Genomic DNA, 14,164 nt, shown 5'->3' with positions numbered 1-14,164 from the left:
ACCAGGCTCCGACCTCCAGCTGTCCCTGCCAGTGGAGGCAGCCCCCTGCCCTGCTCCGCTGCCTGGCAAGTGGGAGGGACAGAGGGCAGGACTCTGCCCTGGGTCCCCTGGATGCCCTCACCATCGCAGGCACCACAGGCCACCACATCTGCCCACGCCTTGATTCTGCAGGCAGCAGGGTGAGCTCCTGGGCAGAGCCTCGCTCTGGAGACAGAAGAGTCCATTTCAAGCCCCAGCCCCTGACCCGCCTTCCAGCATCTTCCCCTTTCTGAACCGTCTCCTCATCTGACAGCAGGTAAGAACAGCTCCCTGAGCCAGGCAGTGGCCCACACCTGTCATCCCAGTAGCTCAGGAGGCTGAGGCAGGAGGATCGGAGGTTCAAAGTCAGCCTCAGCAACTGAGTGAGGCCCTAAGCAACTCAGGGAGACCCTGTCTCTAAATAAAGTACAAAATAGGGGCTGGGGACTGGCTCAGTGGTTGAGTGCCCCTGGGTTCAATCCTTAGTACCAAAAAAAAAAAGACGACGACCCCCCTGTGCCACGCTCCTGGTGCCCCAACCTGACAGAGGCAGAAATGATATAGTCTCGATATGAGGACTAACGAGATAACATATGCAAGCACTTAACCAAAGCCTAGCAATCACTGCCACCCAGTCACTGTGGGCTGCTGCTGTGCCCTCCTCTTCTGTGCCCTCCTCTGCTGCGACCTCCCTGCCACAGGTGAGAAACCTGGGTGCAAAGCAGGAACGCCTCTGGCCCAGATGGCGCGCTGGGCACTCTGGCTCCTAAGCCTGTGGGGGTGCCCAGCGCTCAGATGGACGTTGGAGAGCGCCCACCCGCAGCCGCGCAGAGGGAAGGAGGCCACGTCCGCGTCCAACCTGTACATTTATTTACAAGGCACAAGCTGAGAGCAGGTTGGGGGCTGCCCAATGGCCTTCGCACTCCTCCGGGACCTGCTGACCCCCTGCATCTGAGGCCGTGGGTGCCCCCTGGGATGGGTCCAGAGTGGCTGGTTGGGGCGGGCTTGACCCTCAGGCAAGCTCAGGGGTGGTCTCCTGTGTCCCCCAGCCTCACCCGGCCCCCTGCCAGGCCTGGGAGGGGCATCCCCCTCTCACACAGTTCCTGTGTGTTGGTGGTCACCAAGAAGGCGGCGGGGTGGCCAGATGGTATGTGCAAGGCCTTATCTGCTGGGAGTGGGCGGGGGGGCATGAGGTCCTCCTTCCAAAGCCTGCTTCTTCCGGGGCAGCTGGGCCTGAGGAACTGGGGGCTGCCTTCCTGCCTGCTCCAGGGGCCTCCGTCCATGACTGCAGGAGCCCCCCAGCCGTCCCACCCCAGCTAGGAGCAAGCCCAGGCCGGGGATGCCCCCAGTGGGCAGAGCAGGGGCCACCAGGGCAGCAGTTCAAAGGGAGCCAGTGGGGAAGGGGAGCGGCCGCAGTGGCCCTTGGTGGGGTCTGGGGTGCGGCGGTCGGCCAGAGCCGGTCTGGGGGGCGTTAGCTGGATGGATCTGGCCACACTCCGAGCGGCTCAGGTCGGGGAAGCGTGACTGCGCGCAGGGGCGTGGGGAGCCCCGAGCCTCCCTGCCCGGCGCAGCCTTGTCCTGACCAGCCCGCCCAGGGGTCTGGCCTGCCTTCTCGGGCCTTCTGGACTGTGTGGCCTCAGCCCTGGCCACTGTGCGGCTGCGTCCGGGCCTCAGCTGCTCCGGGGGCTCAGACCCCTAGAGCCATCAGGGACCCTGAGCTGCTGATCTTCTTGAAGCGGTTGGCAGCGCTGACAGCGATGAAATTTTTCTAGGGTAGGAGAGACAGGGGTCAGGGAGATGCCGTGAGGAAGCTGAGCGTCCTCTCAGGGTCCCCTTCACTCCAGGAGGGCCAGAGGATGGGGTGGGGACTGCCCAAACCAGCCACAGGATTGCTTCCTCCATTCATTCATCAGACTAAGTCAACCAGGCCAGAGCCCAGACCACTCTAGTGGCTCTAAGTAAAAAACCTCTTGTGGTGGCAGATAAGTCCCTTTGTCCCTGTCCCTTTGTTTCTCTCTGACCTCATTCCTACCCCCTCACTCACTCTACTTTCAGCTATACTGGCCTCCTACCTGTTCCTTGAACCCACCAGCTGGCTCTGCCACAGAGCCTTTGCACTGGCTGTTCCCTCTGCCTGGAATACTCTTCCCTCAGTTCTGGCACAGCTCACTCTGTATCTCCTAGAGGGCTCCTCAGCGATCCCTCCCTGACAGCTTATTTATAAGTGCAGCCTCTCTCCTGGCACTGCAGATTGCCCTCATTTTTTCCTAGAACCCATCCAGCCTTAATCCATTCCAACAACTCTCCATTTTCCACCCAAGGTACGTCCACAAGGATTGGGATCATGGTCTCTTGTGTCCACTGATGCCTAGAAGTAGTGGCTGTTTGATAAATATTTGGAATATGACCCCACACAGTGACGGGGTCACAGACCACTTTCCTGAGCCCCGGCCCCTGATGAGCCCCTCCCCAGATGGAGGGGTGGGCAGAGGGCCCCACTCGGGGGCAGGAGCCAGCCCAGGACGCAGAGAGGGAGGCCAGCCCTGTTTTCCAGGCCCTGGTGGAGGAAATGTGCCGAGGCCGGGCTGGAGGGGCCGGGATCTGGCACGGGGACTCCTCCCGCCCACCTCCGGTGCCCGGCGGTACCTTCCAGCGCCTCTTCATGAGGTATTTCTTAAGCAGGATCTGGGACTTGAGGCGGCGGTTCCAGCGCTTGGCTTTCTCGGCCAGGTTGTTGAGCCAGGGGTGGGCGAGGCACCGGGCAGCGCTCATGCGGGCCCTGTGGGAGGGGCGTCAGCAGGGTGACGGTGGCACGGGCCCCACCCTCCCCCGCACAATCACACGGAGGCTCACCCCTGATCCTTGACGATGAGCTTGGAGACAAAGTCTTTGGCCTCATCCGATACGGCCTCGAAGGTCTCCTCGTCAAAGTACCAGTTGGCAGACAGGACGTTATTTAGGGTCTCTGTGTCATCATCTCCCAGGAATGGGGAGAGGCCGCTCAGCCTGGAGGAAAGAGGTGGCAGGGGACCGGGAGGTGAGACTGGACCTGCAGAGTGGGCGGGGGGTGGGCAGAGCCTCGGAGGCACACCATGTGCTGGAAAGACCCCCGGCTTCCCGAGTGGGACAGACCTGGGTTTGGATCTGGCTGGGTGACTTTGGGTAAGTCACTTCCCCTCTCTGAGCCTCACTCTTCTCATCTGAAAAATGGGCATGATCATCCCAGCTCCCCAGGGAAGATGAGGAAGGACGAGTGCAAGGCCCGGTGATGAGCGCACAAAAAGTATCCACTGCCCCTCTGCCCCGCCCGGGTCGCCTGCAGCCTGCCGTCCAGGACCCTGGGCTGAGATGCTACGCCTCTGGGGGCCTGGGCTTTTCCATCTACGAAATGGGTACAAAAGCCCCTTTCCTGGTTCTCCCAGTGGGTGGGCCCATCTCACCAAGACCCCGGGGCCCACCTTGGCCTCTGCTGCCCCTCCCGTGTACCCCAACCTGCCCCACAGTCGCCGCCCTCCCCCGGGGCTCACAGCATGTAGGTGATGACCCCCAGGCTCCACATGTCTGTCCTGTCGGAGATCTGGTCATAATTCACCACCTCAGGTGACAGGAACTCCGGGGTCCCAAAATTCACCTTCAGCTTCTCGTTGGGGTTGTACCTGGGGGTGCGATCACGAACTCAGAGCCCCAGCCTGCTCCAGGCACTCTCTCCCCTGCCCTGGCCCTGCCCACTCAGAGGCCGGCCCTGCTGTCCCCCGCACCCAGGTGGTACCTCCGTGCCAGGCCAAAGTCGATGATCTTCACCAGGTGGCCCGTGGTGTTGACACACAGGATGTTCTCTGGCTGCGGAGACGGGGTGACCTGGATTGGCCTCTGATCCCGCTCTCTGTCCCTCTCCACCCAAGACCAGGCTCCCCGACGCGAGGCCCAAGTTGCCAGTGTGGGCAGCCATCAGGGGCCGTCCACTCTGACTGTCCCTGCACAGAGAGGAGGCTGAGAGCCCCAGGGGGCTCGTAGGAAGGCTCAAGGCTGGAGAACACTCGGTGGGTTTGGGTTGACTCCCCTCCCTCTAAGCCACAAAGAACAACGTCCTAGCGATTCTGGGGGGGACTGAGGTCTGCAGAGGAGAGAGGTATGCCCGGGTGGGTGGCCAGGGCAGGGCCACCTCCAGGCTGTGGAGCGCCAGAGTCCCAGACCAGAACACACCAGCCCAGGGCTCCCAGGGCTGTTACCCCAGGACGCAGCCGCCATTCACCCCACTTTATGGCCGAGAAAACTGAGGCTCAGACTCAGAAGTGCCATGGTGGCCCAGAAATAAGTGACAGAACCAAGATCTGAGCCTGGATTGTCAGACTTCAGCACTGGCCTCCCGAGGTCCCCGCCAGCCAACAAGGTCCCACGTTACACTCTACAGGGTAGGCCTGGGGTGCATGAAGTGCTTGTGGGTTGGTGCAGGGCAGGGACCATCTTCTCCCAGTCTCCTTAGTCCATCAGTGACTAGCCAAAGCATTCAGTAGGTGCTCAACAAGGCTCAGAGGAAATCTGCTTGTCCAGCTCCGGTGAGTGTGAGGAGGATGCTCCCCAGCCTGTTTCCTCTTCCTAGAACACCACCCAGGACTAAGCCCAGTCCAGGGCAGACACAGGAGGGTCCCCGTGGCTTAAGGCAGGTTCCACATAAACCCAGCACCTCCTGGAGATGGAGGCCCAGCCACAGGGGCCTCCTGCAGTAGAGGGAGACAGGACCAAAGTCCTTGAGCCCCCTGGGTCTTCGCCACAACCTGTCACTTGGTCTCTCTGGGTGTCTGATTCGAGGCCTTTAACCAAACGCTTCCTGAGGCCTTTGCAGAATCCATGGCTCACTCCGCCAGACACAAGTGACCTCCACGGTTGGGCCGGGTCCCACCAAGACAAGGAAAAGAAAGGCCCCAGGCAGCAGGCACTTGAGGGAAGAAGCAGACTCAGACCTCCTTTTGGAGATGCTCAGGCCACACCCAAGAGGTCCCCAGAAGCCCTGCAGCCACGAGTCCTGGAGAACAGCCTTGGGCTGGGGAGCACCCCACTCTCTTGATCCTGGCAAAACCCTTTTAGATGAAAATCTTATTGTTATCCTGAAAACCACACTGCGGGTCGACCTTCCCCGGAGGCAGTGCATTTGATTGGGGATCCTGTTCTAGTCCCCAAAGGAATTGGCTTTCAGAGGGGAATGGCAGACCTCCAATGTCCCCACGCAGGGACCAGTTGCCCCCAGTAACTCTGGAGTCACCTTGATTCTTTCCTGCCCCTGCCCCCACTCAAACCATCAGCAAATCAGCTTGGCCCAGGCCCCATCCCTCTCTGAGGGTCTCCCCACAGTCTCCTGAGCACCCCACGCCTGCCCTGGCCCCATGGAGCCATCTCTTTACCCTCCTCCCTCATCATCACAGGATGGTGACAGGGCACTTTCACTACGCGAGGCCCAAGAGGCAGTTGGAAGGATCCCATGACCACGCGGCTCGGATCGAGCCTGTCATGAGGCGACCCCAGTGGTGTCAGAGCCGCCTCCTGCCACCCGCTCCCGACCTCCCAGTCTCTGGCTCTTGCCTGTCTCTGCCCTCACGGGCAAGAGGCAGAGAGCCACGCTTCCTCGTTATTGTTGTGCACTTTCCTGTAACACTTTTAATAATATTTTTATGGGTATAGATGTATATATGTATTAACCATTTCTTCTTTTTGGGGGGTTGAACTCAGGGACCCTTAACCACTGGGCCACATCCCAGCCCCTTTCTCTATTTTATTTAGGCCCCATCTCATTGAGTTGCTTAGGGCCTTGCCAAGTTGCTGAGGCTGGCTTTGAACTTGCGATCCTCCTATCTCAGCCTCCAGAGCCACGGGGATTACAGGCATGTGACACTGCACCCGCCATAGTAACCATTTCTAAGTGTATTCTTTTTTTTTTTTTTTTTGCAGTGCTAGAGATTGAACCCAGGGCCTCGCACATTTCAGGCAAATGTTCTACCATTGAAATACACCCCCCAGGCCTCCGCACGTTCTGAATGGTTTATAATGCTAATTATCGTCATTATTATTAGTCATGTTATGAATGTCCGTTTCCCCCACTAATCTGTAGGTTCCCTGGGACAGGTATTCTGTCCTTTGTGGTCCTTACGGGAAGACCTGTGTTAGGGGTAGTCTAACCTGCTACTGGGCAGTCCCTTCCCATCGCAGATACTCGGCATGTGTTTATCAAGTGAATGAATGAAATCCACCCGGCTGGTGGCACTGAAGCACTCGGAATTAACATTTCATCTCTGCTAGCCTCGCCACTTATCCCACAACATTAGCACCTGCTGTAAGGGTACCTGGTACTGGTGCTGCCCCTCCCTACTCCACACCCGGGCAGGTGTCACCAAGCTCCGGGCAGCCACTACCAGCCAACAGGAGTTGATGTGGTACATGATTCCAGGTAACCTCCCGACCTACTGCATGCCTGGTGCCGTGCCAGGTCAGAAAGGGACATAAATATTTTCCATTAAACTGATGGTGACACCCACATCTCCTGCATTGGTGCCTGGACAATACTCTCATTGGTTAGCTCCAAGAGGGCAGGGGTCAGTCTTTATTTGGTTCAGCCTCAGATCTCCACCATGGAACGCTGGCTGGCAGACAGCAGGCCAGAGACACATATTCGTTCTTTTGAATAAATGAACAAGTGCTCATAGTACCTATCACAGGTCAACACGGAGGCAGCTGCTTAGCCACCTGAATGTGAGACACGCCGAGCCTGGAGCTCACGGGACTGTAGAGGATCCTTTAGCATCCAGGCCCGGTGGTGCACACCAGTAATCCCAGCAGCTCGGGAGGCTGAGGCAGGAGGATCACGAGATCAGAGGCAGCCTCAGCAATTTAGCAAGGTCCTAAGCAACTCAGTGAGACCCTGTCTGTAAATAAAATATAAAAAGGGCTGGGGATGTGGCTCAGTGGTAAAGCACCCCAGGGTTCAATCCCCAGTACCAAAACAATAAAAAATATTCTTTAGCAAATACTTAGCACCGGACCAGAAGTTCCATGAAAACTGGAATCACAGGACCCCCAGCTCCTGGTACTTAGTAAGTATCCAATGCCCTTTGAATCTGTTACTGGAACGATGGATGGAAGTGGGGGTGGAAGACCACTGGTGACAACGCGGACATTGGGTGTTAGTGGTTAGTGCCCCATCCCTTTTGGGAGCCCCCGCCCAGTACCTTGAGGTCCAGGTGCAGGACCCTCATCTTGTGCATGAAGAGGATCCCGTCACAGATCTGCCTGACGAACACCATGGTATCCACCTCGGTCAGGTGGTAGTCTTCATCCACGATCCTCTCGAAGAGCTCGCCACCCTCGATGCTGCGTGCACAGACCACAGTACAGGCTCACCCTGGGGGGCCGGCACCCACCCCCCGACCCACCCCCCAGCTGGTACTCACTACTCCATGAACAGGACGATCTCGTTCGAGGTCTCGATGGCCGCATAGAGCTGGATCAGATTGCGGTGGTTGAGCTGGTTCATGACCTCGATCTCCAGCATCACCATTTCCTGGGGACCGGTCAAGCAAATCACTCCCTGCCTCCAGCCCCCAGACCTCACCCTTGGCCAGACCTGCGGGTCCCTGCCTGGACCCCTGCCCAGCCTCCTTCCCTGCTGGCCTCTGTGCCTCTGTCTCCCCACTTGCTGAGATCTCTCCTTGGAAGTCCACATCGACGTCCCAAGTGTCTACTGCCTGCAGGGGTCTGTTCCCAAACACACATCTTGGCCTCTGACCCCGTCCTCCAGCTCCACACCCCAACACATCAGCGGCCTGCCTGCCCTTCCCTGGGAGGACTGAGAAGGAGCGCAAACCCATCGTTCCCCAGAGGAAGCCATGGATAGCACCTTCTCCACAGCTGATGGGCCCCGGCTTGCTCGCAGCAGAGGGGCAAAACGTTAGGAGCCACCTCAGCTTCCCCTGTCCCTCGCTTCCTCATGCCCCACATGGGAGCCACTGGTAAGTCCTTCAGTACAGGCCACTTTCAAACTAGATGATGTGCCGGTCATTTCTCACCTCCCCACACCGCCTTCTTAGTCTAAGTCACCAGTATCTATCACTTTCAAGAAGTGTGCCAGCCTGTTACCACATTGGTAGGTTGGTATTGGCTCTGGGTAGGGATATTCACACCGCGGGAAACCTCAAATGCCACCCATCAGCCGGGCGCAGTGGCGCACACCTGTGATCCCAGCAGCTCGGGAGGCTGAGGCAGGAGGATTGTGAGTTCAAAGCCAGCCTCAGTCACTTACGTAACTCAGTGAGATCCTGTCTCTAAATAAAATACATAAAAAGGGCTAGGGTTCGATCCCTAGTACCAAAAACAAAACAAGAAAAAAATAATGCATTCCTTGCTACCATGCTTAGAGCCATGAAGGGCTGCTGTGCTCCAAGCTGCTCCATGTGCACCTGCTGTGCTCTGGGCCTTTGCATATGCCACACTTGGTTGCCTCTGCGGAAAACATCATAACCTCACTTCTTAGCACCCCCGCTATTTCTGGTTCTTGGTGCTTACTTTCCTCTCATGGTCTCTCTCCTCTTCCTCCTCCTTTTCTTCCTCTTCCTCCTCCCCTGTGCTGAGGATGGAACCCAGGGCGTGGTATAGGCAGGCGCTCTACCATGGAGCTACACCCCATAATGCCTTCTGCCTGAAACTCCCTCCTGCTCTCTCCTCCAGAACATCTCACTCTGAAAAGCCCTTGCTCAGGAGAAGCTGGTCCAGGAAGCCTCCCTGACCCCATGGCTGAGTCAGGGCCTCCCTGATCCCACTCCTGAGCCCCCGACTCTCCCGAGTTGCGGCTGTGAACACCTGGGCAGGAGGCCATCCTCACCCCCACACCAGCCCCTGCTCACCACCTGTGCCCAGCTGCCCGCCCATTCCTGGGACAAACATTACTCATGGCCTCTGCGCTGGGCCCAGGCTGGGGACTAGAGACGCTCTACACTGGGCCCTTCCACCTTGGTGGGGACAGGGACCGTAGCCACACACTTTGAGACTCTAGTGCCCAGCACAGGTCCTGGCCCAGAGCCCAGCCTCACCAGCAGGGTTGAACTGAACCCGGGGTCATGAAGAGCCAAGCCTGGAAGGGGGGAGTCCCCAGAGAAGTTCACTAACTGAAAAGTCTGGTGTGTGGTGAGGGCCCCGGGCTCCTGCAGCAGAGCTGTCTGTCCCTCTGTCTGTGCGGCAACTTCAGTGCAACGATTTTCCCACCAGGCAGAAGGCGGTGAGAGGTGCCCACTCAGGCACTGCCCGCCCTGCCAGCCAGCCCCCGCCCCCGCTACCTTGTCTTTGGGGGTCTGTTTCTTGATGACTTTGGCTGCCAGCTTGAGGCCTGTGGCTTTCTCTGTGCAGGTACACACGGCGCCAAACTTGCCTCTGGAAAGACGAGAAGCCGGGAGTGAGGGGCTCTGAAGGGCAGGGGGTCAGCAGGGCCCTGTGCACTGCTCCTGTCTTGGCCCCAGACCTGATGGTGACTCTGGATCCTCGTCTGGGAGGTAGGAGCCTTGGCCCAAGCCAGCCCTGCTGCCCTCCGGGAGCCGGGTACCGGCTGAAGGCAGGCTGTGCTTAGGAAGGGCAGCTCCTGGGCAGGATGGCCCTGGAATGAACCCTTCCAGGCTTCGGAGGGGCACCCTGGGCCCTGGGGAGGCACCTTCAGGCCTCAGGGAGGGAGCTGGCTCTTTAGTGGTACCAGACCGAGCCAGGATTGTTACCAAGCAGGAACTGCAGGGTCACTGTGGTCCTAGAGACAGACAGGAAAATCCTGTGTATTTCCTCTGGGAACACTGAATGACCAATGGTGTGTCCATGAGAGGGACAGTGTCATCTGTATGAGACAGCCTGTGCACGTGTGGGCACATAGAAGTGACCGTCTCCACGTGACCTGTCCCCTAGTGAGCTGTGTCTGGACCAGGGTCTGGGTGCCCACCCACCTCTGGGTCCCAGTTTGGGGTCTCAGCTCTCACCCTCCCAGCGCCTCCTTGGAGTTCATGCTGAATTCACTGCTGACATTTCCGGTCCTCAGCTCCACAATGCGGTGTGGGAAGGGGGCGGGGGGTGGTGGGCAATCATCTGGGGAAGCAGAGCAGAAGGTCAGTGTCAGGACTGCTGAGGATGAACTCTGTCACCCCTTGTCCGCCTGCCTGGGTCCCTTCCAGGGAAGGTAAGTTCACTGAATGATCACTGGGACACCAGGAGAGGTGCTAGGGGCCCAGTTTCCAATCTCCAGTTCCATGACACCTAAAATCATCTTGGAAGAATCCAGTGTGCCTGGGCAGGACCATGGGAGAGCTGATAGGACTTCTGGGACCCTCCTACTTTGTAAGGTCGGGTACTCCATCCCGAAGTGTCTTTGTTTCTATTAAAACAACCAGTACAGCAGCCGCCAAGTGGAATCCCAGACAGTGGGGCTGCTGGTTGGGGCTGGGACCTGCCCTCCCTCGCGGCTGATCTCGCCACCCGGACCCGGACGGAGCAGTTCGGTGGGGGATGGCGCCACCTAGCGTCCCCACGGGGAACTGCGGGCCCCGCGGGCCTGCGGGCTGAGTCATCGGGAATGGAAACCTCTTTATAAATAGCAGGAGGCGGCAGGGAAGCCGGCCGGTGATAAATCAGACGGCCCTTGGAGGAGGTTCAGGTCCCGTCTCGCCGAGGATGTGATCTCAGGGCGGGGCGGGGGGGGGACGGAGGTCTGTGCCACCGCTGGGGGCAGGAGGCAGGGCTGCTGGCCGCCGCCCAGCCGCCAGGTCCTCCCACCCAGTCTGGGTGGCACTGTGCCGCTCACCAGGCAGGCTGGCGGGTCTCCCGGGGCACCTCGGCCGGGAGGGGGTGCGGGTGGCGTCCGGACACTGGGCTCTCCTGACCCCATCTCACCCACCCCAGCCCTGTAGCGTCCCTGTCGGGGCCCCTTCCCTCTTCGCCCCCTCCCCAGGTCCACTCATACTCAGGGCTCTCTGCTGCCCACTCACAATCGCCCCTGGCTCCTGGTCCGCAGTCCTGCCCCATCTCATGCACAGTTCCGTGGTCCCTGGTCCCACACACAGACACCGGTGCTCCTCAGCTCATGAACCCTCTATGGCTCCCAGAAGCCCTTCCCCCCAACCTGTAGTTGACCAAAGCCGGGCATTTGAGCCCTTGTACAGATTGACCCTCAAGCCACACTGCATTGCAGGTTCTTGCTCTAATAACCTGCCTGACTTTTTCTTTCTTTCTTTCTTTCTTCTTTTACTTCATTTTAGTCAAAGTAGAATAAAATCTAAATTGGGAATCAGGCTGCCTTCGCTTATGCTGGGGGGCGCTTGGCTTCCTCTCTTCCATTTCTATCCAAAGGAAATACTTCCTGGGGCTACGAACATTCAGTCTGGTGGGCCTGGGTGGGGCATGGCTCAGGGCCGTTCAGTCCCCTGAATGGGGACTCTTGGGACTGATGGGTCCCTTCCCTCCCCCCACCTCTAGGGCAACCCCAGTCCGCCTGCCCCTGGCCTACCCAAAATCTGGAAGCAGTCCTCTTCCCTGGCTGTCAGACAGAGGGCCTGCCCCACCTCCGATCTCTCTGAGGGAACAGCCTGGAACTCGATCCCCCTCGAGGTGTCCCCTTGCACCTTAGCCTGGCCAGCCTGGCCTGGGGCTTTGTCTTCGGCTTCCTTCTGGCTCCCTGCCTGGATGTTCTTCCCTCCTTCTGCCTTGGCTGGCCCAGGATCTGTGGGGTCAGGGGTCACCGGCACCCCTTCAAAGATGAGCTCTGATACCTCGCTAGGGGGCTTCTCCACGAGTGGCTTCTCAGAGCTAGAAAGTAAGAACAGAGTTGAAGCTCCCGGCAGCCGCCACCCTGAGCCTAGGCAGTGCTCCACGCTTCCAGAACCTACCTCACCTGCAGCGCCCGCCCCTGCCCCCAAATACATCCAAATTCACTTTGTGCAAAATCAAGGAATGGTCATCATCTTGACCATCAACCCACTAATAGGTCATTATTAACTATTAATGGGTTGCTGATATCATGTAGATACAGCTAAGGAGCTACGTAGCTGGGAAGGGGGGTCCTAGGGTTGGAACCCAGAGCCCCGAGCAGGCCAGCCAAACATTCTACCGCTGAGCCACATCCCGAATCCTTTTTCTTTTTTCTTTTGAAACAGGGCCTCAATAAATTGTCCAGGCTGGCCCTAAACTTGCCAGCCTCCTCCCTCAGCCTCCCAAAGTAGCTGGGATTACAGACGGGTTCCACCTCACCCAGTTAAGTAGCTCGTGATTCTTAAAAACTGTGACCATGAAATTGACATTACATGATTATCAGATTGCTATGGTGTGATCCCTGTGATGGCAACACATCAGGAATGACTTCAGGTGTACACAACTGATTGCAACATGGGACCTGTGCTGTATGATGGTTACCAAAGTATTAGCATTGACTACCAAGCTATTAGTCATCTTTTCATATTATACCAATAAAATTAGAATAAGAAGGGTTATCCTTCCCCCAAGGTCTTGGCCAGACCTAAGTCCACGGAATAAGGGGGACTCTTGACCCCAGATGCCTAGAAAAGGAAAGAAAAATTCAGCCTAGGTGCTCTTTGGGGATATCTCCCACCTAACATTCCAGGTCTGGTTTGTGCAGGGACAAGATGTTTAACCAATGCCCAGGACAGAGGGACCTGGACATCAGAACTCCCCTCCCGGAACCGAAGATGATGATGTCCGTGGCCAGCTAGGGGACCTGAGCATGACCCCGGGGGTCAGAGCCACCGCCCCCTCCCCGCTCCCAGGCAGAGGGTGTTCACCTGGAGATGGCCGCGGGGCAGCTGGGGCTGTGCAGAAAGGCCGGGGAGCCCCTCCTGGCGGCGGCCTGGCCCTCGGCTGCCTTCCTGCCCATCTTGGGCTCTTCGGGGCCCTGGCTGCCCGAGGGTCCCTGCTCTTCACTGGACTTCTTGACACTGGCCTCGGCCGTGGCCGTCTGCTGGGGCAAGGCTGCCGGCTGCCCAGCACTGCCCTCCGCGGGCCCCCCGCCCCCATCCCCCTCTCCCCCGGGGCCCTGGCTGCCGGCTGAGGGTTGCGCGGGGGCGCCGTCCCCTTTCTCTGGGGTGGGGGCTTTGGTATCTCCCTTTGGGGGGCATGGGTCAGGATCTTTCTTGGGGTCTGGGGGGCCAGGGTCCTTCTCTGCAGCCGGAGGTCCTTCACCTGCAGCACCTGTGGGTGCCTCTTCTGCAAAGAAGGTGAGACACCCATCAGGACCTGCCCTCCTGGTCCTCCCCCCCAGTCAGCTGGGCAGAGACCAGTTCTGGGCTCAGGTCTCCACTCGGAAATGGCTTGCAAATGCTGGCCCCACTGGGCCTAGGGGCCACTTGGTGGGCCCTAGAAATGAGTGCCAGGACCTCGGAGGCCTCGGTGGGAGGCTTCTGTCCCTTTGGGTGGGCCTTGCTGTCCCTCCCTCCACTCCTTGCCTAAGGTGTGTAAGTGGGTCCCCAAGAGCCATCCACGGTGGCTTCACCCCTCCTGGTCTCTCCAGGAAGGGCTTCCTGCAGGCCCTGGACCTAGCCCAACCCTACCCAGAGATCATCCTGATGTCTGAATCCCCATGCACCATGCAAAGAAACTTCGGCACAGAACTCCCTCCGAGGAACTGCCCAGCCCTGGATTCAGACACCCCTTCCCAAGCTCCTCCCTCCATCTTCGGCCCCAGCTTGGCACCTGTTGATGGGCTCTGGATTCCCAGCTCCACTGCTCCGTTTTCTGTCGCCATGAGGTAGGGAGGCGTGTGCTTCTGTTTGTCTAACTCAAGTCTTTCTAGCTGCACAAAGAAGAGTGAGGTATGTCGAGCTAGTGAATACCTCCTGTGGTCTGGCTGTGGCCAGAGGAGGCCAAGGCCAGCTGACTTGAGGGTAGAAACATACCTGGAGCAGAGAGGGACAACCTGGTGGCTGCCCGTCTCGCAGCGGCTGCTCGAGAAGAGTTCTGGGGAGGTTGTAAGGGATTGGGCCCGGTGGGCAGAGGCGGAGGCAGGGGCACGGGCAGTGGAGGCGGGGACGGAGAAGAGGATCTCTTACACCAGGGGCCATGTAGCCCAGGCTGCCACCACCTGTCACTCTTGGCCCCCGTTCAGAGGACACGGCATTCTTCCCAC

At 58.7% G+C, this 14,164-nt stretch overlaps 1 protein-coding gene across 1 annotated transcript; it reads right to left on the bottom strand.

Moving 5' to 3' along the window:
* Positions 1-865: 865 nt before the first annotated feature.
* Mylk2 (myosin light chain kinase 2) lies at positions 866-13,783 on the bottom strand. The gene is made up of 12 exons (XM_046433968.1): positions 13,732-13,783; positions 12,825-13,245; positions 11,537-11,835; positions 10,017-10,122; positions 9,336-9,429; positions 7,458-7,567; positions 7,236-7,377; positions 3,788-3,858; positions 3,546-3,674; positions 2,872-3,024; positions 2,665-2,797; positions 866-1,786 (listed from the first exon to the last, which is right to left on the bottom strand). Exons 1-12 carry the CDS (start codon positions 13,781-13,783, stop codon positions 1,706-1,708), a joined length of 1,791 nt encoding a protein of 596 aa, XP_046289924.1. The 3' UTR covers positions 866-1,705.
* Positions 13,784-14,164: the final 381 nt, after the last annotated feature.

This window comes from Marmota monax, unplaced genomic scaffold (assembly GCF_021218885.2).
Source record: "Marmota monax isolate L192 unplaced genomic scaffold, Marmota_monax_Labrador192_F-V1.1 WCK01_AAM20220418_F8-fsc00014, whole genome shotgun sequence".
NCBI classification, from domain to species: domain Eukaryota; kingdom Metazoa; phylum Chordata; class Mammalia; order Rodentia; family Sciuridae; genus Marmota; species Marmota monax.
This window is presented reverse-complemented; position numbering and strand designations above follow the sequence as displayed.

Bases quoted from the DNA above. Each gene is read 5' to 3' on its own strand.
- Mylk2 (XM_046433968.1), bottom strand. From the start codon at position 13,783: ATGGCGACAGAAAACGGAGCAGTGGAGCTGGGAATCCAGAGCCCATCA. The intron at 13,246-13,731 runs GTGCCAAGCTGG...CCTTCTTTGCAG, and splicing joins AATCCAGAGCCCATCAACAG to AAGAGGCACCCACAGGTGCT. The intron at 10,123-11,536 runs GTAGGCCAGGGG...CTGCTTCCCCAG, and splicing joins GGACTGCTTCCAGATTTTGG to ATGATTGCCCACCACCCCCC.